General features: G+C 41.9%; 2 protein-coding genes across 2 annotated transcripts in view; one reads left to right on the top strand and one right to left on the bottom strand.

The window, feature by feature from the left end:
- Positions 1-10615, bottom strand: part of WASF1 (WASP family member 1) — a 171379-nt gene extending 160764 nt beyond the window's left edge. The window contains exon 1 of the mRNA XM_024194279.1: positions 10410-10615. The gene's annotated coding sequence lies outside the window, so the exon portion shown is untranslated. The remainder of the gene's footprint in view (positions 1-10409) is intronic.
- A 2150-nt stretch (positions 10616-12765) lies between these two features.
- The window catches only part of CDC40 (cell division cycle 40), a 59123-nt gene continuing 44702 nt past the window's right edge, over positions 12766-27186 (top strand). Inside the window, exon 1 of the mRNA XM_024194287.3 lies at positions 12766-12968. Within this exon, the coding sequence (XP_024050055.2) occupies positions 12777-12968 (192 nt within the window). The 5' untranslated portion in view covers positions 12766-12776. The remainder of the gene's footprint in view (positions 12969-27186) is intronic.

Here is a 27186-nt window from a genome sequence, read left to right as displayed (position 1 = left end):
AAAAAAAAAAAAAAAAAAAAAAAAAAAAAAAAAAAAAAAAAAAAACCACACAACAAAAATAAGAACAGGAAGCAAACGTACACTGAAAACAAAGGAAAAGATCTAGTATAGAAAAAAACTGGAGTGAAGCAAGGAAGGGGGACAACAAAAGTAAAAGAGATATAGCAAGTTACTATTTAATGTATTTGAAATGTAACTGTTTGACAATATGTTATCATTACATACGGTACAACTCTGCCTCCCCATGTGCAAGCATTTTTTATTTCTTTAAGCAGGGAGAGTGGCACACATACTTGTCACACCAGACAGCAATGATGATAATACTTCTCCCTTACAAAAGTTTTCATCTGTAGATCTCAGAGTGCTTTACCAAGAAGATAAGCATCATTCCCATTTTATATATGGGGAAACAGACAGGGGGAGGTGAAGTAACTTGCCTAAGGTCACACAGCAGGTCAGTGGAAGAGCGGGGAATAGAAGCCATGTATCCTGAGTCCCAACCCAGTGTTCTATCCACTCCTCCTCATAATAGGCTTAGTCATCAAATGAAGAAAAGTTGGGTATATTTTTGAGCCATAGTTGCAAAACTTTTGCTTTTATTTAAATGTACCAGAGTCAACAAAAGGACTTTTAAAAATACTATATTTAAACAAGCATTTTTTTGAATTTACAAATATTCAGTTAGTACCTCAAGACACAGCAACTGCTCTCTACACATGAATGACAATAGCAAACTATCCTGATGGACAGGACAGATAAGAATAGTAAGAGGCCAATCTGGCTTCATCAGGAGCTCTTTAATGATCTGAAGATCAAAAAGGAATCCTACAAAAAGTGGAAACATGGACAAATTGCTAAGGAGGAATACAAAAGAATAGCACAAGCATGTAGGGCTAAGGCACAAAATGAGTTATAACTTACAAGGGTCATAAAAGCAATAAGAAGCTTTTAAAAATACATTAGGAGCAAGAGAAAGATGAAGGAAAGATAGTATCAGACAACATCAATAAGGCTGAGGTGTTTAATGCCTATTTTGCTTCAGTCTTTACAAAAAAGGTAAATTTTGACCAAGTAATTAAATATATATAACACAATAAGGGGGAAGGAACACAACCAAATGATGGAAAGAACACGTTAAAAAATATTTAACTAAGTTAGATGTATTCAAGTCATCAGAGCCTGATTAAATTCACTCTAGGGTACTTAAGGAACTAACTGAAGCAACCTCTGAATCATTAGTAATTACCTTTGAGAACTCATGGAGGATAAGTAAGACCTCAAAGGACTGGAGAAGGGCAAACATAGTACCGATCTTTAAAAAGGGAAACAAAGAGGACCCTGGAAATTATAAAGCAGTTAGCCTAACTTCAATACCTGGAAAGATACGGGAACAAATTATTAAACAATCAATTTGTTCACAACTGGAGAATAATAGGGTGATAAATAATAACCAACATGGATTTATCAAGAACAAATCAAGCCAAACCAACCTAATTTCCCTTTTTGTCATAGGGTTACCAGCTTAGTGAATGGTGGAAGCTGGAGATGCAACACATCTTAATTTTAATAAGACTTTTGACATAGTCCCATATGACATTCCTATAGTATAAGCAAAATAGAGAAATGTAGTCTAGAGGAAATTACTATCAGGTGGATGCACAAATGGTTGAAATACCATACTCAAAGAGTAGTTATCAATGGTTTGCTGTAAAACTTGAGAATGTACATAGTGGGGTCCACACAGGGTTCTGTCCTGGGTCCAATACTATTCGATATTTTCATTAATGACTTGGATAAGAGTATGTTTATAAAATTTGCGGATGACACCCAGCTAGGAGGGGTTGCTAACACTTGGAGGACAAGATTAGAATTCAAAACAACCTTGACAAACTGGAGAATTAGTTTGAAATCAACAAGATGAAATTTAAAAAAGACAAGTGCAAACTATTGCACTTAGGAAAGAAAGAAAAAATCAAATGCACAATTACAAAATGGAGAATAACTGGTTAGGCAACAGAACAGCTGAAAAGGATCTGCGGGGTTATAGTGGATCACAAATTGAATATAAGGCAACAATAACAGTTGTGGAAAAGGCTAATATTTTGGAGTGTATAAACTAGGGCTGTCAATTAATCGCAGTTAACTCACACAACTCAAAAAAATCAACTACAATTTAAAAAATAAAACATAATTAATCACAATTTTAATTGCACTGCTAAACAATAGAACACCAATTGAATTTATTAAATATTTTGGATGTTTTTCTGTATTTTCAAATATATTGATTTCTATTACAACACAGAATACAAAGTGTAGAGAGCTCACTTTATATTATTTTTATTACAAATATTTGCACTGTAAAAATGATAAACAAAAATATTGTATTTTTCAATTCACCTCATACAAGTACCGTAATGCAATCTCTTTATCATGAAAGTGCAACTTACAAATGCAGACTTTTTTTGGTTACATAACTGCACTCAGAAATAAAACAATGTAAAACTTTAGAGCCTACAAGTTCACTCAGTCCTACTTCTTATTCAGCCAATCGCTGAGGCAAACAAGTTTGTTTACATTTACAGGAGATAATGCTGCTGGCTTCTTATTTACAATGTCACCTGAAATTGAGAACAGGCGCTTTTGTAGCCAGCATTGCAAAGTATTTACGTGCCAGATATGCAAAACATTCGTATGCCCCTTCATGCTTCGGCCACCATGATGATGCTCGTTAAAAAAAAAATGCATTAATTAAATTTTGACTGATCTCCTTGGGGAAGAATTGTATGTCTCCTGCTCTGTTTTACCCACATTCTGCCATGTATTTCATGTTATAGCAGTCTCAGATGATTACCCAGCACGTTGTTCGTTTTCAGAAAACTTTCACTGCAGATTTGACAAAATGCAAAGAAGGTACCAATGTGAGAATTCTAAAATAGCTATATCACTCGACACAAGGTTTAAGAATCTGAAGTGCCTTCCAAAATCTGAGAGGGACGAGGTGTGGAGCATGCTTTCAGAAGTCTTAAAAGAGCAACATTGATGTGGAAACTACAGAACCCGAACCACCATAAAAGAAAATCAACCTTCTGCTGGTGGCATCTGACTCAGATGATGAAAGTGAACATGCGTTGATCTGCACTGCTTTGGATGGTTATCAAGCAGAACCCTTCATCAGCATGGACGCATGTCCATTGGTATGGTGGTTGAAGCATGAGGGACATATGAATCTTTAGTGCATCTGGCACGTAAATATCTTTTAGCATCCAGCTACAACAGTGCCATGTGAACGCCTGTTCTCACTTTCAGGTGATATTGTAAACAAGAAGCGGCCACCATTATCTCCTGCTAATGTAAACAAACTTGTTTGTTTGAGTGACTGGCTGAACAAGAAGTAGGACTGAGTGGACTTGTAGGCTCTAAAGTTTTACATTGTTTTATTTTTGAATGCAGTTATTTTTTTACATAATTCTACATTTTTAAGTTGCACTTTCATGATAAAGAGATTGCATTATAGTACTTGTATGAGGTGAACTGAAAAATACTATTTCTTTTGGTTTTTACAGCACAAATATTTTTAATCAAAGAAATATAGTGAGCATTGTACACTTTGTATTCTGTGTTATAATTGAAATCAATATTTGAAAATGTAGAAAACATCCAAAAATATTTAAATAAATGGTGTTCTATTATTGTTTAACAGTGTGATTAATTGAAATTAATTTTGTTAATTGCTTGACAGCCCTAGTATTAACAGGAGTGTCATATGCAAGAATGGTAGGTAACTGTCCCACTCTGTTCGGCACTGGTGAGGCCTCAAGCTGCAGTATTGTGTCAAGTTCTGGGCACCACAATTCAAGAAAGATGTGAACAAATTTGAGAAAGTCCAGCGGAGCCCAACAAATATGATAAAAGTTTTAGAAAACATAACCTATGAGGAAAGTTTAAAAAAAATTAAAGTTAGTTATTACCAGAGTTCATCAAGATGGACACTGCACATTCACACTCTTGGTATGTGTTGACCAATGAAGTGAGACAGTGGAACTTTCTGGCAGCAGGGCCTCTTAAAGCACTCACACACCCTCAAAGTTTGAGCATATTCTGACGGCCTAGCTATTAAAGGGGGCATGGCACTCACGTCGTGGGGTGTGCATCTCCAGCATGCCCTCATGGCTTGTTGTGAACTGCAGGCGTGTTGTACTCAGCACCCTTCGGAGCTTTTCAGACAACTACCCAGACCAGATTAAACCAGTCCCTGCAAAGGAAGTTTAATTTATTTATTCTGCAGAGGGTAACTCATTTATTTAGCTGCTCTCTTTGGGCCCACATAAGAGTCCTGGTCAGTTTCCTCACCCAGCTCTGGGAAGAGGACTGGGCTTTGGAGAGACTGTCCCTCTCTCTAAGACAAGAGCCTCCCAGCTCTCCTCCTTGGAGCGGGAATTGTACTTTAAGCCAGCTATAGAGTCTCAGGCAGCTTATCCTCCAGCAGGCCCTTTTCCCTATCAGTCTCTCCACCCTCAGGTTGGGAGGCTTCAGCAGGCAGATCTCCTCCTGCTAAGTCAGGGCCCAGCAGATGCCTTCTGACTCCCTGCAGTGTTTATAGGCATCTCCCCTCCTATGAAGGAAGTGGCAGCACTTATAGTGGCCCCTTCTTCCAGCTCATTCGTTATTGGCTGCCCCACCACCTCTGCAAGGCTCCAAGTCCCAGGCCCTTAAAGACAATGTAACAGGATTCCTTCTAAATGCTACTTCTATCCTGGACCCCTTTCCTTTCTCCCCATGTCTCTTCAGGCTTTGAGTATCAGGCCTCCCCAAACTCTTAAAGGACCATGACTTCTGATGGGGAGGATTGACCACTATGCAATACAGCCCTCAAGGGGCAGGCTACCCTGTCACAATCTGTTGCCACCTCAGTTCCTTCCACCGCTAAAGAAGAATACCACGTAATATTGAAATTAGGACTACAGGAGTGGGGAAGGTGGGCAGAGACTATGATTATGCAGAGTCCACCTCAAAGAACTATGGTTACATTTAAGTAACCTTCATTTCTTCTTCAAGTGTCCTTTGCATATTCCCACTGCTGGGAGAGTTTGGCACGTAGTACAGCAAGAAGGAGGGAGGGAGGCGGAGTCCTAATTAAACAATTACTGGGTCACGACTCTGCCAAACTGTGCATCAGACCAGATCCAGTGCATAATGTTCATAAGTGTGAACTGAACTCCATGTAGCAGCTCTGTATAATTCAATAAGGAGAATATGTTTAGCACAAGCTACAGATGAAGCAACCACTCTTGTAGAATGGGCTCAAAGAGGAACAGGAGGATAGAGTTAAGCTCCTTTTTAATACTATTCAATGGGTTATCTAATCTAGAAAGGGACTGTGCTGAAATGGCCTGACCTTTAGAGTTACCTGCATATGAGACAAATAACTTGGGAGAGGACCTGAACTTTTTAGTTTTATCCAGATAATATGAGAGTGCTCTCTTTGCAACTAAGGAATGTAACAGATTCCCCTTTATATGTCTGAGGTTTTGAAAAGAATACTGGTAAATTAATACTTTGATTTATATGAAACTCAAAAAATATTTTAGGAAGGAATTTGGGATGCAATCTACGAACCACCCTGTGCTTATAAAAAGTAATAAGGAGGCTCCCGCCATTAAGGCATGTAGCTTACTAACTTTTTTAGCAGAAGTGATTGCTATTAAAAAAGCTGTTTTATAGAAAGATGAAAAAAGAGCAGCTCACTAGAGGTTCAAATCCGGGGAGACATAAGTTGCATTAAAACTAAGGTCAAATTCCACAAAGGGACAAGGTCCCATACTGGCAGATACAGATTCAATAAGTCTTTTTCAAAACAATTTTTCACCAATATATGTGAAAACAATTATTTTCCATAATGTGAGTATGAAATGCTGCTATAGCTACTAAGAGGACCTTAATGGAGGAGAGAGGCAAACTCATTGCTTTTTAGTGTAGCAAGTATTCTAAAATAAGTTGCATAGGAACTGAAACTAGACCAACATTCTTACCAGACACCCGTACAACAAATCTTTTTCACTTAAAACTGTAACTTTTTCTAGTAGATAGTTTCCTAGCATTAATTAGAACTTGCTGCATCTCAAAAGAGCATGATATTTCTAAATCTGTCAAAGGCCTATTGCCCAAGCTGTCATATCTAACGATTGCAGATCTGGGTAGAAGACCTTCCCCTATTGCTTGGCCAGTATGTCTGTTGTTATTGGGAGCATCTTGTATTTACTATTGGATAAATGGATTAACTCAGTGTAATACTCTGCCTCGGCCATACAGGAGCAACTAAAATTAACCCTGATCGAATCCTGTCTTATTTTCTTTAGCACCTTTAGGATCAGAGGGAATGGGGGAAATGCATACATCAGGCCCCTTCCCCAATCAAGCAGAAACGCATCCATCAATGACTGACTGTCTGAGCCCACTCTTAAGCAAAAACAGGGGCATTTCATACTGGGTCTTGGTGATGAATCTCTGTCCAGAAACGAACAAAGACTGAAAATATTCTGAATCACTGAGTCTTTAGAGGCCACTCATACACCTGCGCAGTTGTTCCACAATTTCACTGTATTCTGCTGCTGCCTGCAAGGCAACTGGGTAAATGTTATATAGGATACACCACTCCAAAAGTTTTATTGCTTTGTTTCGCAGTTGAAACGATTGAGCTCCTTCCTGTTTGTTCAAATAATACATTACGGACATGTCCATAACCATTTGAACTACTACATTCTGCACCTGGGGAAGAAATGCTTTGAGAGCCAGATGGATCGCTGTCAGTTCTAATGTGTTTATGTGCAATAGGGATTCTCTGCAGCTCCAAAAATCTCAAATTAAACGGTTGCAGAGATATGCTCCTCAACCTATCATGGACACATCTGTGGTAATCTCTTAACATAGGAGGAGCTGGGTTGAACAAACCTCCTTTGAGGACATTCTGTAGTTTCATCCACCACGTCAGAGACAGATTAATTTTTCTTGGAACAGGAAGTATTCTTAGCATATTGTCCATGCTGAGTTTGAAGTTCCTGCATAGCCAATGAAGAGCCTGGCATATGGAATCACTTGTGCTATGGGTCACTTGTGCTACAGAGTCGGCGCCTATGGCAATAATAGTTTTGGAACATGCTCAAATGCTGAGGGGAGAGGAGTACATGAGCACTCTAATAGGTACTGCTACCAGAAGTTTCCACTGTCCCAGCTGCACCAGTCAGCATATTCCAAGAGTAGGCATATGCACAGGACACTCAAAGAAGAACTGGGCACATTTAGTCTTGAGTAAAAAAGTGTGAGGGGTGATCTGATAAGTCTTCAAATATGCTAAGGGCTGCTCTAAAGAAGACAATGATCAATGGTTCTCCATGTCCACTGAAAGTAGGACAAGAAGTAATCAGCTTAGTCTGCAGCAAGGGAGATTTAGGTTACATATTTGGGGAAAACATTCTAATTATAAGGATAGTTAAGCACTGGAATAGACTTCAAAGGGAGGTTGTGGAATCTCTGTCATTGGAGATTTTTAAGAATGGGTTGGACAAATTCCTGTCAGGGATGGTACTTGGTCCTCTCTCAATGCAGGGGGCTAGAGTAGATGACCTCTTGATGTTCCTTTCAGCCCTACATTTCTATGATTCTATAACAAGCCTGGGTAGAGTTTTTTATGTGTAACCTTTTATTCAATAAAAACTAGATGCTCAGATGATTTATGTGTTTATCCATCCATATAATTTTTTCCTACCATTTTTGTAATAGAACTGCACTTACTGCAACTTGCTAAGTCAAAAAAGAACATTTGAAGCATCGCTAGAGGTTCAATTCTTCCATGGGGCTGCCGGAGCCTCTCTCTACCAACTCCCCACCACCAGAGCCTTTCCCTGCTGCCTTCCGCCTGCTGCCTTTCAATTAGGTAGGAAAAGTCTCCGGCACTAGGGAGGTAGTGGGACAGCAGTGTAGATGTGGGTGGCATGGCTTGGGCATGTAGAGAGTCATGTAGGGTACGTACCCTAGGGTTCTGATATGTCTACTCACCTAAGCTGTGCCTCACCTTCTACACCAGGTGTTCTCAACCTTTTTCTTTCTGAGGCCACAAACATGCTATAAAAATTCCACAGCCCACCTGTGCCACAATAACTGTTGTTCTGCATATTCAGTAGATTAAAAGCCAGGTCTGGCATTAAGGGGTAGCAAGCAGGGCAATTGCCCGAGGCCCCACGAAGCTAAATTGCTTGGACTTTGGCTTCAGATCCGAGCGGCAGAGTTCAGGCTTTGGCTTTCTGCCCTGGGCCCCAGCAAGTCTAACTCGGGTCTGCTCTATGGTTAATTTTGGAAGACCCCCTGAAACCTGCTCACAGCCCCCTAGGAGGCCCTGGGCCTCTGGTTGAGAACTTCTGTTCTATACCACTATTTATACCCGAGCTAGCTGAACATGCAACATCTATACTCTACAAGTCACCACAAGTGTAGACCTACCCATTGTTTGAATTCTGAAGAGTGTGTTGAAGAACACACCTCACTAGTTTGTAGCAGATGGACAACAGCTAATTTACACTAGCAAATTATTCCAAAGGCTGTACTGTGAATCCACCCCAAACCCTTAAACGATTACACTTTATTATAATTTCTGAGCACAACAGTGTTTAACTAAAAGCTGTAATTTCCCCTATTATAGTATGAGAAAAATCAAACTCTGTGTATTAAATCTAGAGATTCAACAATAATAAAATATTGCTTTTACATCAATTGAAACATTTGCAGCATAATAGTTGAGATACAATATTTAAATAGCAATGTTATATTAAAGATTGGTTTCGCAAACAGACCTTGAGATACTTTACCTTTCAACAACCACATCATGCAACTACAGACAACACCCTGTAAGTGCATGCCAGGAAAATAAGGAATGCACTTCTATAGAATCACCTAACAATTGCTGGCAGGCAGTGTGTGAATCAATGACAGCTGCATTCTCAAAATGAATAAATCACATACAGGGTGACTCACATCAGGTGTGTAAGTAAGGTAAATCACATAACCTGTATTGCTATTGCACCATTGATAAAGAGTCCATTCGTAAATCTGAAATAAAAGTTGTACACTTCAAACGTCAAAAACAAAAATAAAGGTCCAGAATGCTGGAAATACAGAACTTTCCCCTAAAACGACTCTTGCAAAGTTATTTTCATGTCAATGTTATTTTTGCCACCTTGGTTCTAGAGTGTACTGTTTCCTTATGGCAATGACCACTAAAAAAATCTAAAGACAACATTTAATAAATATAAAAGCTTCACTATCTGCATTTTCTACTTGCTATTCTTTATTCTGTTGATATCTTCATAGAAATTCAATGTTTCCTTTAAAACTGAAACATTTGCTAAAAAATGTGAATGACTGACAATCTAATGTTGCAAATCAAACTAAAACATCTAATTACTGTATTTACTTCTGATTCCAAACACAAAACTAAATTAAACGAAATCATAGATACACAAAGTGTAATGATCCAGAAGGACTTCGTACATGCTTAAGATACAAATGGAGATTACTTTGGGCTATTACGTTTTATAATTATTGTATCCACAAGCTAAACCGGCATAGGGGGATGGATATTTTTGTGTTTGGAGGAGGCGGACGCTACATGTTTTTAGGATTGCAGTTTGGAGGTCTTTTGCTCGCAGGCAGCCGAGATCTCCACGACAGCTGAACAATGGTAGCAATCTTTCAATGGGCTGCTATTTCCACTGAATATGATCGAATCTGCTTCTCTTCAAAAGGCAAATCGCATCTAGCTCCATCATCCATCCCCACCTCTGGCCTCTACAGTCCCCATTACATAAATTAAGCGGAGGTGGCTGGGTCAGGGTAACCCCACCCCCTTCAGATCAACATAGTAGCTAGCACCTGGTGACAGCCAACGAACCCCCCCCCCTCCCCCGATTACTGACCCCAACAATAAAAGGTCCCGCCGCCCCTTGAGCGAGGCTCCGCACTGGGCACTGTACAGGAGGCGGGGGAGGGGGCGTGCAGAGGCACACTCCGCTACTAAAAGTGCAACCCCCCTCCCCCACCCCGGCCAGGCGAGAGGAATTTACACACCTGTCCCTGCAACAGCCGCAGGGGGCTCGGCGCTCACCCCCCACCAGCGGCAGACAGCGAGACAGGGACCACATTGGCACAGCCCTATTGCTCCCTTCACCCCACAGAAGATGGGGGGGGGGGACAGCGAAGGTGTCACTCTAGGTGGGGATGGAAGAATGGAGAAGCTCCATAGGGGGGTTCCCCCCGATGAAGGGGCATCCCTCTCCCCGTGGGTGGGTGGACACGGGGGCCGCCCTCCCCGTGGTGGGCGCGGGTCACGGCAGAGGAGGTGCAGGCTGCGGGGCACTTACTCTCTCTGGTCCGTGCGCTGCTGCTCTCACACCTTCATGCCGCCGACCAGCCCCGCCCTCTCAGCGCCCCAGAAGCTCGCGCTGCCCCCTGGTCTGTACGAATCCGAAGTTCAAACGGCTCCTTCCAACCGCCTCTCCCCACTGGAGAGAATCGTTGTGGAGGGGGAGGACCCGAACCCGGCGCGAGCTGGGGGCGGCGGCGCGGAGCTCCCCAAAGGCTTCACAATAGACACAGAGCGGCGCGTGTGTGCGCGTGGGAGGAGGGGCTTCTCCCTCGGCCCGGACTCCCTCTCCAAGCACGCGGGGGCTGTTTACCCAACACCTAACCGGCCGTCGCCGCTTCCCCCAGGGACTAAGTGGGTGCCTCCCCCCAGCATCCGTGGCGTTGAGGATCAGGGAACCCCGATTTCTACACACACCCCCTCAAGATGGCAGGTGGTATAGTCCAGTTCGCTCTCTCACTTACTCGAGCTAGGGGGACGGGCCGCGGGTATTGTGACGTAGTCTAAAGCCGGCTCCTGGAAGCCAATGGGAATGGGAGAGGAGGAGCTAGAATGGGAGTGGGCGGGGCTGCTGGCAGCTCCAAAGAGAGTGGGCGGGGCTGTTTCAGAGAAAAGAGTGCTTCGAATTCGTCCTACTGTATTTCGCGCAGCGTGTTCTTCTGGTTGGTGCGCAGCTGTCAGGGCCGTCTCCAGCTTTTTTGCCGCTCCAAGCTGCGGGGAAAAAGGAAAAACCTGATTGAGCTGCCGCCGAAGTACCGCCAAAGAGGAAGACAGGGAGTGAAGGACCCGCCGCAGAATTGCTGCTGAAGACAGGACCGATTGGGCTGCCCCCGAAGTGCCGCCGCCACGCTGCCCCAACAAGGGACGCTCTACTGCCCCCTTCTATTGGCCGCCCCAGGCACCTGCTTCCTTCGCTGGTGCCTGGAGCCAGCCCTGGCAAGTGTAAGGTCTCTCTTCGGGGACCTGGCACTGCACGGAGCAAGTCCCTGAATATACGTATGCCTCAATTTCCCCATGTATGAAACAGGGCTGTTAAAGTTACTTATCTCACAGGGGATGGGGGTTGTGAAGATTAATTCAAACTACTGTGAAATCCATGTCTTTAAGAAGACCTGATAGTGCACGCATTGTCCATTGCATATAGTTCATATTGAAACCAAAGAAGTGATGACTAGATTGTATCAAAGAAGACAAGCAGGTGGACTTCACTGCTGCCTTGGACAGAAGAAGATGGCAGATGGTTGCAGAAGGACCCAACCAACCCCAGATGATTAATAGATTCCAAGACCAGAAGGAACAATTGATCATCTGGTCTGACCTGTATAACACAGGCCATAAACTTCCTCAAAACAATTCCTACAGCAGATCTTTTAGAAAAACATCTAATCTTGATTTTAAAATTGTCAGTGTTGGAGACCCCACCACAACCCTTGGTAAATTTTGCCAGTGGTTAATGACTCTCACCATTAAAACTACACCTTATTTCCAGTCTTAATTTGTCTAGCTTCAATGTCCAGCCGTTGGATCATTTTATACCTTTCTCTGCTAGACTGAATGCAATCCAGTGGCTGGAGGTTGAAATTAGACAAATGGTGTTGTCCATTTCCCTGACTGCAATGGAATAAGGGGAAGAAGTGTAGAGTTCATATTATGGGAATATTGTATGTATATAATTTACAGGTAAATGTAAAATATTGCCCCAAACATCCAAAGCCGTCATTCAAGTTTCATTTTTTAAATGATTTCATCACAAATTTGAGCTATGGATAATGTGGAAATAGTAGGCTTGGAAAATCAGTATCTGTTAGATGATTTTATGCTTATGTCTACCCCACAGTACTTTCCATGGATGATTGGGAGTATGTCACCCTGGGGTCTTTAGTTTTAGTGACATTCTCTTTTTGGTTGAGGGTTTTTTGTTTGTTCTGGAGTGCTTTCTTTGAGGCATTTATTGCTATATTTATTATTTGTCACTTGTCAGAGAGGCAGTGATCGTGTCATTCTGCTGAAAGTGGGAGAGACGGAGTTTTCCTTTTCAGAAACACCGAATCCTGCTTTGACACTGCAAGACCCTTCAAATCCGACCTGCCCAGCTCTGGCGCGTTGCACGCTGGGATTTGTAGTCCTTGCTGTGAGTCCTGAAAGATCAAACCCTCCTTCAGCTTCATGGGAGGGGAATTATGCTTCCCAAAAAGTTTCGTTAGAGACTCAGAAAATTATAAATAATAATTTTTATTTTTGTTAAATCGAATCTGAGTAATTTTAATTCAGTCGCAAAAACAAATAAATCTAGGAGCGGATTATTATGTAACTGACAGGACCCGTTTGTTCCGGGTCACTGCTCCCGTGGTTCCTCCTTGCTAAGATGTCGGCCGCTATCGCCGCGCTCGCGTCCTACGGTGTCTCCGACTCTGGCTCCGACTCGGGCTCGGACAGTGAGGGAAGCTCCCGCCGCTCGGCGCTGGTAGCCAGCCGGGACTCGGTGCTGCATCTCGCTTCACCGCCCTCTGCCCCGCAGGCCTCGGCGGTGGACTCGGCCCCGGAGGTGGCTGTGAAGGTAGGTGCCGCCCCGGGCGTTCGGCTGCAAGAGGACAGGAAAGGGGGGGGCAGGGGAATCCCCTTCCCTCCGGCCTGGGTAGCGCTGCTGGGCCTGTGCCAGGCAGGGGGCAGCTGCCCGGGGAGGGTTGCCCCTTTCCATGTGTCTCGCTTGGTCGCTTCACAGGAGGCCTCCTGCTGTCTGGGCGCCCTCAGCTGGGGGATTGGGGTGGAGACTCGGGCTGCCTGCCCCGGGCCCTGGCTGCTGGAAAGGCATTCGGGGCTGGCAGGAGATGCAGAGTCCCCTAATAGCTCGGTGGCTGGCCGGCTGCCCCTTGCATTGCAGGTGCGTAGAGTCAGCTCTTTTCGGCTGCTGCACCGATTTCACCAGATTGAAATTTTGCACCTTGTAGTTTATCTTCTAGATTAGGTCTTGAAACAATCAGATCTCTAGTCGGCAAAGGAAGAAGGCGCCTACGATATGAAATGTGCATAAGGAATACTGGGCGGAAGGTGGGGAGAGGAGAATCCGCTAGGCCAAAGTGTGATATTCGGGTGTTAACCTAGGTCTCCGCAGCCAGGTGGGGGAAGGGTGTTTGGGATTAATGTGATAATGCTATTCCTGATCCCCTCCCCTCCTTCCGTGGTGGACTCGGGTTTCCTTGGTTTGGATAACAGGTGTCTCCAACCCACTACTCAGCTCACTACTCTCTGCTCCCCATGCTTTTGGGGGTGGAGGGGTGATTAACACCAGAGTTTGACATACAGACCTTTGGGGTGCTGTCCTCCTCTCTGCTCCCTTCCCACACACTCGTTTTGTATACACACTTCAAATTGTAGGCATCTTATCCTCTTCCCTAATTGTTTCAAGCCCTGATTTAGAGGACTGACTATATGGTTCAAAATCTTAATTTGTACTGGCCCCTGCTGTTTAATCTTTACACTTTTTTGTTGTTGTTTTTTTTGTTTTTGTTTTGGTGTATCCCTATTATCTTTAGTATTTTCACTATAGCTTTCCCAGGTAACAGTAGAATGAAATTGACATAATTCTTGACACTCTAACTGCTGCCTACAGTGCTGTGAATAGCAACAGTGAAGGCTGACCAGTGCTTTATACATTTCATTTTAGTACTTCTTGGCGAAGCTATGAGCAGCATGATTTCATTTTGTAAGCTCAGAAAGACAAGACTGCATTAGTTCACTTTTAGAAAGTTATCTTCAGAACCATAAAGTACAGAAGGTTAGAAACAGTTCACTTTTAAATGAAACCATAAATTCTGCAGAAGTTGATGCCATAGTAGCACCATCACAAGCACGTGCCCCATTGAATGCATCCTACTCCACAGTGCCAAATAGATGAATGGATTTTTTTTTTCATTTCACTGCCTCAAATTAAAGATGGATGTGCTATCACAGCTGCCCATCTGACACTTATCTGTACATCCTATGATGCTTGAGCACCACCACACTCCAGTCTTAGAGTTTCTAATCTCTCTGGGATGTTAGTGTACAGTTTGACAGGAGTATTAGTTAACATCTGTAAAGTGCTTTGAACATGAATGATAAATAACAAGTAGCAGTGACAATGCATTGAGGCCCAGCAGAGCCTTACATAAATTTAAAGGTGATGCCTAGAGTACCAGTCTCAAAAGCCTGAACCACTAATGTACTGGAGGACCACTTTCTGCTGGTTGGAGGCTACTGCATTATCACTGTTACGGAGGGTGTGACTTTTTTAACACTTGCAGGAAAAGACATTTTCTGCAAGAGTCAATATTTAGAGACCTATGAGAAATGCGCTCCCTTCATATTATCTTTAAAAAGTGTTTTCATGGTGGCGACATGTGCCCCAGTCCTCTTGTTGTTGATAATGATGGGGAAAAAATGAAATTTTACTCGGCTATCCCAAAACATCGCATTTAGTAGTGAGTATAATTTTGTGCTAAATGCGAAAAAGAAGATGGGGCTCTGTTATTTGGCAGGCAAGCTATTTTATTTATTTAGATTTTACTACTCTACTACATAAGTGTCTCCACCATGCTCTGGTAACCCTTGACAATCTCTTTAAAATATACTAGCAACTAAACAGACCCATTAGTTACCCCCAAAATCAAACTCAAGTGACAACACAAATATAAGAAATGAACATATACACATCCCATACAGTCCTCACCAGATCCCAAGATTATGAACCCGGGTAACAAAAGGCAGATGCACACCCACAATTTAATGCATCAAATTACCCTTGTCACTTCTTCCAGCTTGCTTCCTACAACCAACCAACATCCCTTTTGCCTTGTCTGAACTAAGTCTTAGCCATCTTGCCCTCGTGCATGCCTCAGCCTTTTCCAGACACCGAGTAATGCCATCAGCAGTTCCAGCCATGCTGATGGAGATATAAAGCTGAGTGCCTTCAGAATATTGAAGACCTTCTGGTCCATGTAAAACTCCTGGTAGCCTCATGTATGCATTAAACAAAAGGTTGCAGAACCCCCCAGGAGAGTACTCACATGGAGAAGATGCAGGTGTCCTACACCACCTTATGAGAGTGCCCATCAAAGTGCCACTCAAATAGACCTATTCACCCATGCTATAGTTTGCAAAAAAGTCAACATCCAATTATGGTGAACTGTATCAAAGATGGATCATGGATGTAATGATATCAGGATAGATACTTGATCTTCATCTATTGTCAGGAGGCGATTATCCCCCGATACCACCAGAGCTGTCTTTGCTATACCCAGGTTGGCAACTAGTGTAGAAAAGAACTGAGGCTACTAAACAGTGTTTGAGTTATCTCACCACAACCTTTTCAATAATCTTAACTGAAAATGGAAGACTTAAAATGGCATGATAGCTGGAAAGATTCAGTAACAAGCAGTGATTTTTTTTTTTTTTTGAGTGCAGGATGTACGTGTGCTTCTTTCAGTGAAAGAGATACCTCTCTCTTTCAAGGAGGTATTGATAATTTGTACTAACAGTGTACCCAGTTCTTTCCTGCATGCTTTCACCATCCAGGAAGGATGTAGGTTTTAAGCACAAATTGATGGCCAAAGTGCTTCCAAAATCATCAAGGATTGACCCTGGCTTAACCTCAAGCAGAGAAGACTTGGCATTATCTCCTTTAGCACATATTCTTATCCCATGGAGGCAGACAGTTCTAACCAAATCTGAGCAATTTTATCTGCAAAATAGAACGAAATGGGTCTTGAGCTTATGGTACAATGATTCTGGCATTACTGTGTTGGAGGAGCAGCAAGTTGACTAAGGAAGAAAGTCAAGAAGCTACTGTCCTGCTGACACACAACAGCTGCACCAGCTGGTGTAAATAGTGGCTGCAGTAGTATGCTGGCCATGTATTGCGGAGGCGAGCTTGGATGGGAGAAAGAGATGGGAGATCTGGCTCTGTGAAAAGGAAGGGCAGGGCACCTGGTGAGAGCACTGCAGTCCTGTGATCTGAACTGTAGCCATGCACCACTCTAGTGTCTAGTGGGTTGTTGGGACTGAAGAATAAAAAATGCATGGCTTGAGTAGCTTGGTGTCTGGCTTCTAGTTTAATAACTGTTGTTGCTTTTTGATTAGTTTAGCTTTGTAATCTTTGTGAAATGGCAAAGACTTCAAACGTGCATAGGTATTAAAAGGGGAATATATTCTTAAGTATCTACAATAGCAAAACTTAGTTGCTAGTTCTAGTTTTTTGATATTTGTAGTTTATCAGACATCTAGTGCACAAGACACACTCCTTTTTGTATACTTTTATGAATTGCAGCAAGTACTGCCCAAAGATGTTACTCCAAGATGCGTCGTTCTTAGCTGATGTTGAAAGAGGGCAAGGTCTTTGCTTTTGAACTGCATCATACATCTGCACAGTCCCTTTTGATTTCAAAATGACATTTGCATCTATGCAAATTACACTAATGAATTTTAGCTATTATTTGAAATAATAATTCTTGGGGTGTCATCCTTTAGGGTATTTTTAGTAGCTCTTCCACACACTGCTGACCTCTGCGCTGTAGCCAATAGGATTATTTTGCGAGCTACTGTATCCTACTAATCCAGCCAGCAGTATCAATTAATATGTTTTTTCTGAAATTAATCCATTTTATTCTTATATTTTATTAATATTAATTCCTTGGAATTTAGGATGTGTTGAGGTATGTGTTTCCTAATAATAAATTTTGCTGAAATGCAAGAAGCCTACCGGCCTGTAAGATCTGCTATATAGCAAAAAGTATAATCAATTAGGAATATGTCCGCATAAAAGCTGGCAACCTTTGGCACAGATAAGAATGGTCCCTGAACTTTGGGGAACCAAAGGGAGGAACTATCCACATCACAGGTTTATCTGGCATCTACAACCAATTGGTAACTGCAGGGTACACCACAACTTGGAGGTCATCGAGAGAGCCTAGGTTGGCAATTTTGGAGTGAGATAATCCTTATTAATATATTTAGAAAGTAAGTGTCATAATCCACTAACCTATAGGAGAAGGGTACTCATAAATTTCTTAGGGTACGGAAATAAGATTTTGGTATAGGAGGTTGGGCCTGAATTACATAGGTCAGGATCCTATAAAATACCTTGTAAGAGAGCTCTTGTTAGCTCTTAAGCTCTTCTAAGTTCTAGGCTCTTCTAACTCTGGAAGCTTCGGTTTCTTGGAGTGCTTTTTCCAGTTCTTCTATACTCTAGAGCAGTGGTCTCCAAACTTTTTTGATCGCGCACCCCTATCAGTAAAAAAAATTTTGAGCACGCACCCCGCCGCGCCAAAGCACTAAAAAATAAAAGTGCTCCTCCTGCCGTGCACCACCAAGGATCCTCTTGCGCACCCCCTGGGGTGTGCGCACCCCACTTTGGAGACCACTGCTCTAGCGACTATCTTTTCATATATCTATTCTATCTACTATCGCGCAATCAGCTTAGCTTGTGCAGTATAGTATAACTACTCAACATTCCTAACCATTGAGGAAGCCAGCAGCATTGCGTAATCGGGCATGCCAGGAGTGAGGCTGGTCCTTCACCTCCTATTACCGGGTCCTCAAGGAAGGGTGTGAGTATGTTAGGTTAAGGTACTTATAATAGAACTGTTACCACCAATGTTTTGGAATTCTTTTACTGTTTTGCAATTATATGTTTCATTGCATTTCTTATTTTTATGTTAATTTCAATAAAGGTTTTATCAATTTGGTATTGTCCTCAGTGTATGTGTTCTTGCCAAGCACCCCGAGAGTCCTCTCCCGATTATAGAACTCTCTGAGTTCTTGAACTCTGTAGTCTGAATTGGACAAGAACCTATAAATCCTCTGGTCGGATGCGATCAGTGGCGAGCCATAACAACTAACCCATCAAATTCAGGTCAACAGCGCTTTGTTACTCTTAGCAAATAGAACTGAAATTGAAATTTAAGTAGCAGTGAATTAAACACATCCCTCTGAGTCTTGCATCTTATTGAAGATTTTTATTTAAAAGGAAAAATGGTGGGAATGTGCACTGACCTCTTTAAAAATTACTTGAAAAAGTCAGGTGTGATCTACAAAAATAAAATATACAATAAAGAAAAGTGGGCTATTAAAGTATTTTATGAAATTTTATATAGGAGTATGAAAAGGTCATTAAAATGCTTAACATAGCAAATATATCTCTTTGCATATAAGGGCCCTATTTTTCAGTTATTGTTGAAGTTGGGATACATTTCATTTATTTGGGGAGAGGGAAAGCCAAGAATGTATTTATTGGGAGTGGAACCAACAAGAGCCTAGAATTCATTCATTGGTGGGTGCCCAGAAATTAATTGGCAAAGATGCATATTTCAGAATTGAAGAGTGTCAGCACTGATTATTATTATTTTTTATGTGTGGGAGCAAATTGATTTATTGGTGGGAAAAGATGTGATAATAAAAATCAAATAAGTATGACTTTGAGAGTAAGGAGGCATAGTGGCTCATGTACTTTTTATCTGGGTATAAGACTTAGTCCTCAGGCTAGCAGATATTGTGGAAACTGGTCATAATGAATCCTATTAGTATGAAGGTTGAGGCCAACATGCATTCAAGATCTTTATTTTACACACTTTGTGAAAGAAGTTACTTAAGTCAGTTGAAACATTTTTATTCTCAAATTCCTTTCAGCTTCACTAAGTACCGTATATACTCGTTCATAAGCCGAATATTTTTGGTAAAAAAGGGACGCATCAAAGAGCGAGGATCAGTTTATAAACGGGCCTACACCAAAATTTGATGATTTTAAACTCTATGGAATCATTGAATTGAATATCTAATACATTGTCATTTTGTTTATCTGGAGCCCCTCAGCTCCCTGTGGCCGTGGTTCGCCGTTCCCAGCCAATGGGAGCTAAGGGGCTCCGTGCCTGTGAACACTCCAGGTAAACAAAATGTCCAGGCCCGCTAGCAGCTTACCCTAACCGGCCAGGAGCCAAAGTTTGCCAACCCCTGAAATATAGGGTCAGTTTATGAAAGGGTAATACAGTTTATGCTATTTTTACCTAACCATCTTGGGGGGGTCGGCTTATAAACGAACGGGCTAATGAATGAGTATATACGGTAATTTCTTTTTGGTGATCAAAACTGTAGCCACAGGATACAAGCCAGAGGGTGACTCTCCCAAGTCTCTTACAAACATTCATGTCTTGTATTACTTTCAAATGTCCTTAACACATGGCTTCGTCAGAGTATTCAAATTGATAAAAGGAAATATTTTACATACCAGCATGTAATTAGACTGTGGACCTCAATGCCCCAGGAAACTGGTGAATTCAGTTTTGGAAGGGATAGTAAACCTCCTGCTTCAGGTTTTAAGACAACTTCTAACTAGTGGAGATTACAGTAAGATTTAATGTAGGGAGCATATTATCCTATATCTTTCTCTGTAGTGCTAACTACAGTCGGAGGCAGGATACTGGACTAAATAAATGTTGGGTCTGCTTCAGTATGGTAGTTCCTATGTTCCTAAGTCCATGCTGTTAGTGCAACATTAGTATCAGGAAGAACTGAATCCCAACAGAAGGATTCCATGTAGTTTATTTCCGAAATTTAAGGTATTTTTTTTCTGGTGCTATCAGTCAGGTTTTTGGGATTATTCAGGTGCGCAGAGAGCATTGCTTCAAAATAAGAACATGACACTTGGATGCACATAGGCATTAAAATAATACTGTAGAAACTGATCCCATTTTGAATGTATCTATGCAGTTGATATGAATGTTCACATTCCAATAATTTTAATCTAGTCTGTGTTTAAAATATAATCCTTGTCCATCTGGAAAAAAATTAGTTTCTTCGGTTTGAGCTTTTGACCATATTTGTTCTGCTTTTACTTTCAGTATCCTTCCATCCCATCCCTCCTTAATGAGCTAGAAAACTGCTAAGCATATGTTGTGGGGCTATGCTAAGCTTCAATAGTCATTTTAAGGGACTGTTTATGTGAGGAGGACTTTACTTAATGTTTTTTAAGTACAACATTTAAAACTATTTTGGGTTTATGGAGCATAGAATATCCTGTGGACAGTGGAGACCTAGGGCTTTATCCAGCAAGGTGCAGAGCACGCTAGCCTAATTCACCAAAGCATTTAAGCACGTGCTTAAGGTCCAGCAGATGAACAGTCCTACTGACTTCACGGGGACTACTCATGTGGTTAGCCCAATCTAGCAAAACACTTAAAGTGCTTCAGAACTCGCATTGTCAAATCCGTATTGCGTTGGACTTCACTGCAAATACCATCTAAATTTCAGCAGGAGATGTTTAAATTCATTGAACAAGAATGTCACTTAATATTTCTTGCTGGGCTGTTAAGTTTGTGACCCATGGGATAAGGTCTCCATTTACTGCACTTCAATTTTAATGGATAACTATTGCTGATTATAAATCCTGTACAAAGCAGGCTGCCCTTGTTAGTTGCTTGGCTAGTTAGTGCTGAACTATCCTAGGGTCTGAAAACTTTGTGTTTTATTGACCAAACCATACAACAAAAATGTAAAAAGTTGTTTAATATCAGGGTGGATAAAAATCAATTATTTAAAATAAATAAAATCTGAGTTTTTTAATTTAAATCGGATTTTTTTGATAAAATGCTTTTTGAGGAAAAAACCTATCTAAAGATACACTATAGGTCAAAGATATCTCATCATGGAATAGGGATTATAAATTCTAATTCTATAGTATGAGACAGTATACTCATGTAATGTTTGAGAAGTTTCGTAAACGAGTTCTAATAGTTCATGGATTAGGGACCCAATTTTATGGGGTTCCAGGAGTTTCTGTATAGATTATTTAGGTTAATTTTTCTATCTACTCAATGGGACTCAGTGCTCAGTCTAGAAGATACATCTCTATCTCGATATAACGCTGTCCTCGGGAGCCAAAAAATCTTACCGCATTATAGGTGAAACCGCGTTATATCGAACTTGCTTTGATCCACTGGAGTGCGCAGCCCTGCCCTGCCCCCCCCCACCTCCCCCCGGAGCACTGCTTTACCGCGTTATATCTGAATTCGTGTTATATCGAGTCGTGTTATATCGAGGTAGTGGTGTACCATCAGAGATGCTTAGTTTTGCAGTTCTCAAACTGTGGATTTGTGTCTCCAGAGACAACATGCTTGTTAACAGCAAAAATGTTTTTAAATAAATAAGAGGTGAGAAATAACAGACCTCAACCCTGTTGTCCCTCTGTAAATTTGTGTACACAGAGTCAATCCCTTACCTCTCAAAGTGCAAAGTTTCAAAAAGTTCAATGAATAGAAGATTGTTGGCGGTGGAATAGATCTGGACAAGGAGAAGAAGTCTGGAGATAAATGTGAGAAAGGAGGGACAAGCAGTAGAAACAAAAGTGAAACTGTTTGAGCAGCATATTCCAGAAGTCTTGAGATCTTTCTGAGTGTGGCCTTCATTGATTTGAGATCTACCATACCATTCTCTCACTAGAAGGGAAAACCTATAATGGCAGCAGGCCGTAAAAGAGACCCAGTTTGGGAATATTTTAATGAAGTTCCTCTACCTGTGATTAAGACAGGTATCCGTGCAAAATGCAAACAGTGCAACAAAGAAATGCAAGGCCTGGTTGCCCGAATGAAACAACATCATGAAAGAAGTGTTCCTTCTCAGGAGGAAGCTGCGTTGAAGATTATGAAAGGAACATGCCTGAACATGCAGGATCTTCAGGCTGGTAACAACCAACAAGAGTGCACTTTTATGTAGAAATCCATGATTAAATCGAGTCTTTCTGATTAGTGACTTAAATCATGATTTGATTTAAATCAAATCCACCCTGTTTAATGTAGAGACAACGCACAATTTACTCCAGAACTTAGTAAGAAGTTGCTTAAGGGCCAAATTCTGCTTTCAGATGTACATGCACAGCTCTCATCAAATTCACTGGGAGCCACACATTAACATCTGATGGCAGAATTTGGCCCAAATTATTGTGCTGTGCATTTAAAGATAAAATTTTATAACCTCCTATGGGATCAAAGGATTGTGAAGTCTTAATATAAACCACTGAACATGATCTTCTGATACTGTTCCTTAGTCAATTATGAGCCCAATCCTGCAGTCCTTACTGAAGCTAGCTTATTTTGGTGGGAGTGATACCTGAATAATGCCTGCAGGCATGGGCTATGTTTAATTTGAGGATTTTTTTCTGTCACTGTCTCACAGCCCCATGAATGAAAGATCCAGCAGACTTTCTTTTGTTGTGGTGTTATTTAATTAAGCAGCTAGAGTACGTTATTTGTGTTCTATTATTATTATTTTATTATATTGTCAAATTGTTTTCATAGTTATAATGTTTAAGTGTTTCATGATGTGTCGCTATGACATTGCTAGAAAAGCAGAAGTAGAAGCAGCAAGGCACTGTGAAGTGTGAATGGGGCCCCTGGGTTGCTGACGTGATTTAGTGTTTCAAAGGCCTGGAATCCCTTCCCTGTAGCTGGTTCTTTTGCTATCTTTGACCCATATGCTGCAAGCACAGCTGATGGGGCTGAAGGAGGACCCTGTGCTGACAGCAAGGTGTACTGCAGCCACCAGAGCCTCCCAGGAATGAAGAAGTTCTAGTTTCACTAGACACCTCTCTTCCCCATTATGGAAGATGGCAATTATACAGGAGTCGCACTGTACATAGAACATAGTCTGTAGAAGGGCTGACAGAGGAAGCATTGTTGGTGGTCTTAGTCCGACTAACCATTCGTGCCCCTGTTATTTGCTAGTCTCATAGTGGTATTGTGAAGATTAAAGCATATACAGCACAATATGTTGACGAAATGCCAAATGATATAAGTTTGCATTGTGTAGCATAGAACTTACACAAGAGTCACAGGTTATAAATTTCAGAGTATACTGTACCAAGAGCATACATTCTGCTATACCAAGCGTGTATGTGCTAATGTGATCTTGATTTCACTTGCAATAGACCACTAGAAGGAAATAAAGAGGAGTTATGGACACATTTTCAAATTTCTTTATGGGTAGCTAAAAGTGAAATGGACTAAAGGAGAGAAAACCAGGCACACTTCAACAGTGTACTGCAGGGGTAGGCAACCTATGGCACGCGTGCCGAAGGCGGCACGCAAGCTGATTTTCAGTGGCACTCACACTGCCCGGGTCCTGGCCACCAGTCCGGGGGGCTCTGCATTTTAATTTAATTTTAAATGAAGCTTCTTAAGCATTTTAAAAACCTTATTTACTTTACATACAACAATAGTTTAGTTCTATATTATAGACTTATAGAAAGAGACCTTCTAAAAACGTTAAAATGTATTACTGGCACGCAAAACCTTAAATTAGAGTGAATAAATGAAGACTCGGCACACCGCTTCTGAAAGGTTGCCGACCCCTTGTGTACTGGCTGGTTATCACTTGGTGCACAAAAGTATAGTTTGCTTGATGGAATGATGAGTAAAGATGGAGATGTTGGAATGTGGAACTGTAATGAATGTGCTTCAATTTCAAGGACCAGCAGTTTTCACATCCAAAGAATGTACAGGTCATGGTATGGGAATGAATTTATTGTATGACTTCCAAATGACTCAGCACTCTTCAGCAAACAGTAAAGTGGAACCAAAATTGCTATAGTCATCCTCCTCAGGATTGTCTTTCATATCACAATCTGTCATCTATTGTGTGCCATTCTATAGCTGAGAGAAGAACTTAACAGGTAGAAGAAAGGGGATACAAATAATAGAACTGAAGAATTCTTGACATTTTATAAGGCTAGGCTTCTTTGACTCTTAAAATTTAAAGAATAGCAAGCAACTGGCAGCTTAATATCAAGTAATTACAAGTCTGCGAATGTCACAGACAATTGTCAAAATCTTGTTGTCTGATCAGTTTATTGAATTTTCCTTAGAAATAACATAAATGATCCTAATCTTCATCTAAGAAATAATGAGATGAGATGCTTGTTGGTCTGTTAACATAAACTGTTTGGTATGATTTGAGAAGGTTGTCAGAAATTTCTTTAGGTCATGGAGCTGTAAGAGGAAAAACCCAATCTCATGTGCATGTAAGTAATACCATTCAGGGAATTGTTTTGGTACAGTTCTATTGTAGTTGCTTTGTTTGTATCTTTGTGTGTGGCTGAATGAATGGATTAGTGTCCATTATACTGTTCCTAGTCAAGAGCATGGGATATAAAACTCAGGCTTGCAAATGTACCGGTAGCTGTTGTCATCCAGGGCCAGTGAATTGGGAAGGTCATGTGATTAAAGGAATGAGGTCAGTCAGTCTGAGTGCAACACTGCCTGCTCAAGCAGGAGCCATGGAATGATTGTGTATGAATTATTTTTTATCAGGCAGGTCTAATGAAAGACAGTCTTTCTGTTTGGGCTTACAATTCCAATATTAGGCAGTACAATAGAAATACTTGCCTGATTAGGAAAATATTTTTTTTTTTTTATTGTCCTAGTTATTCTATAAGCAGGTTATTTAAATTGCTTTCATAAACAGATGCTGATTTTCCCCTTTCCTCCCTCCGTGATTTAGAGAACTAGATTTTAAACCCTTTAAGTCTTAAATATGTAAGCAAATACATTATTGTTGGCCTGCCATTAAATTAGCAAGAATAGCTCCTGTGGGCATTACATGCTGGTGAATAGCTAATAGTTTTAAGTAAATATATACTGTAATGTGCTATATTGTTCTGTAGTTTGAAAGAGCAAACTTTGCATACTTCATATAAGAGAGATTTTTATAAAGGAGAATTAAAATTCTAGTGTATGCTTTTTTCTTTCTGTTCTTTTAACTACACCCATTTGATCCTGTGGGTGCATGTATACTTAGTGGCTTGTGTACACACGAAAATTTCCCAGCACAGCTATATCAGAATAATTATTCCGCTATAGTTTGCTGGTGTAAGTCCATCTGTGTACATTATCCCAGAGTAAAATCACAAAGGGTACGTCTACACTACACGATTAATTCGAATTTAGCTAATTCGAATTTGGTAAACCGGTTGTATTAATTCGATTGTATGCGGCCACACTAAGCACACTAATTCGGTTGTGTGCGTCCATGTACTGGGGCTAGCGTCGATTTCTGGAGCGTTGCACTGTGGGTAGCTATCCCATAGCTATCCCATAGTTCCCGGAGTCTCCCCTGCCCATTGGAATTCTGGGTTTAGATCCCAGTGCCTGATGGGACCAAAACATTGTCGCAGGTGGTTCTGGGTACAGCCTCACCCCTCCCTCCCTCCCTCCCCCTCTCCCTGCATGAAAGCAACGGACGGCAGACAACCATTTCGCGCCTTTTTTCCTGGCTGAACGCAGCAGACTCCATACCACGGCAAGCATGGAGCCCGCTCAGCTCAAGAAAGCAGTCATGAACATTGTAAATACCTCGCGCCTTATCATACAGTTTATGCTGAACAAGAACCTTGAAAACCAGGCACAGAGGAGCAGGCTACAGCAGCGCGGCGACGAGAGTGATGAGGACATGGACATGGAATTCTATCGAGCCGCGGGACCCGGTGCTTTGGAGATCATGCTGTTAATGGGGCAGGTTATAGGCATGGAACGCCGATTCTGGGCACGGGAAACAAGCACAGACTGGTGGGACCGCATAGTGTTGCAGGTGTGGGACGATTCCCAGTGGCTGCGGAACTTTCGCATGCGTAAGGGCACTTTCATGGAACTTTGTGACTTGCTTTCCCCTGCCCTGAAGCGCCAGAATACCAGGATGAGAGCAGCCCTCACAGTGGAGAAGCGAGTGGCAATAGCCCTGTGGAAGCTTGCAACGCCAGACAGCTACCGGTCAGTGGGGAATCAATTTGGAGTGGGCAAATCTACTGTGGGGGCTGCTGTGATACAAGTAGCCAAAGCAATCACTGAGGTGCTGCTACACAAGCTAGTGACTCTGGGGGATGTGCAGGTCATAGTGGATGGCTTTGCTGCAATGGGATTCCCTAACTGTGGTGGGGCGATAGATGGAACCCACATCCCTATCTTGGCACCGGAGCACCAGGGTACCCAGTACGTAAACCGCAAGGGGTACTTTTCAATGGTGCTGCAAGCACTGGTGGATCACAAGGGACGTTTTACCGACATCAACGTGGGCTGGCCGGGAAGGGTTCATGATGCACGCGTCTTCAGGAACACTAATCTGTTTAAACGGCTGCAGCAAGGGACTTACTTCCCGGACCAGAAAATAACCGTCGGTGATGTTGAAATGCCTATCGTTATCCTTGGGGACCCAGCCTACCCCTTAATGCCATGGCTCATGAAGCCATACACAGGCAGCCTGGACAGGAGTCAGGAGCTGTTTAACTACAGGCTGAGCAAGTGCAGAATGGTGGTAGAATGTGCATTTGGCCGTTTAAAGGCGCGCTGGCGCAGCTTACTAACTCGCTCTGACCTCAGCCAAAGAAATCTCCCCATTGTTATTTCTGCTTGCTGTGTGCTCCACAATCTCTGTGAAAGTAAGGGGGAGACCTTTATGTCCGGGTGGGAGGCTGAGGCAAATCGCCTGGCTGCTGATTACGCGCAGCCAGACACCAGGGCGATTAGAAGAACACACCAGGAAGCAGTGTGCATCAGAGAAGCTCTGAAAACCAGTTTCATGACTGGCCAGGCTACAGTGTGAAATTTCTGTTTGTTTCTCCCTTCATGAAAACCAGCCCCCTTCATTCTCATTCATTCTCTGTAAGCAACCCACCCTCCCCCCAGCTTTCTTTCAAAGGTAATAAAGTCACTATCGTTTAAAAATCATGTATTCTTTATTAAGTGATTATGAACATAGGGAGA

Source organism: Terrapene carolina, unplaced genomic scaffold (assembly GCF_002925995.2).
Source record: "Terrapene carolina triunguis isolate 2854851 unplaced genomic scaffold, T_m_triunguis-2.0 Scaffold42, whole genome shotgun sequence".
Classification (NCBI taxonomy): Eukaryota; Metazoa; Chordata; order Testudines; family Emydidae; genus Terrapene; species Terrapene triunguis.
The sequence above is the reverse complement of the archived record's forward strand: the minus strand, read 5'-3'. Positions and strand labels throughout refer to the sequence as shown.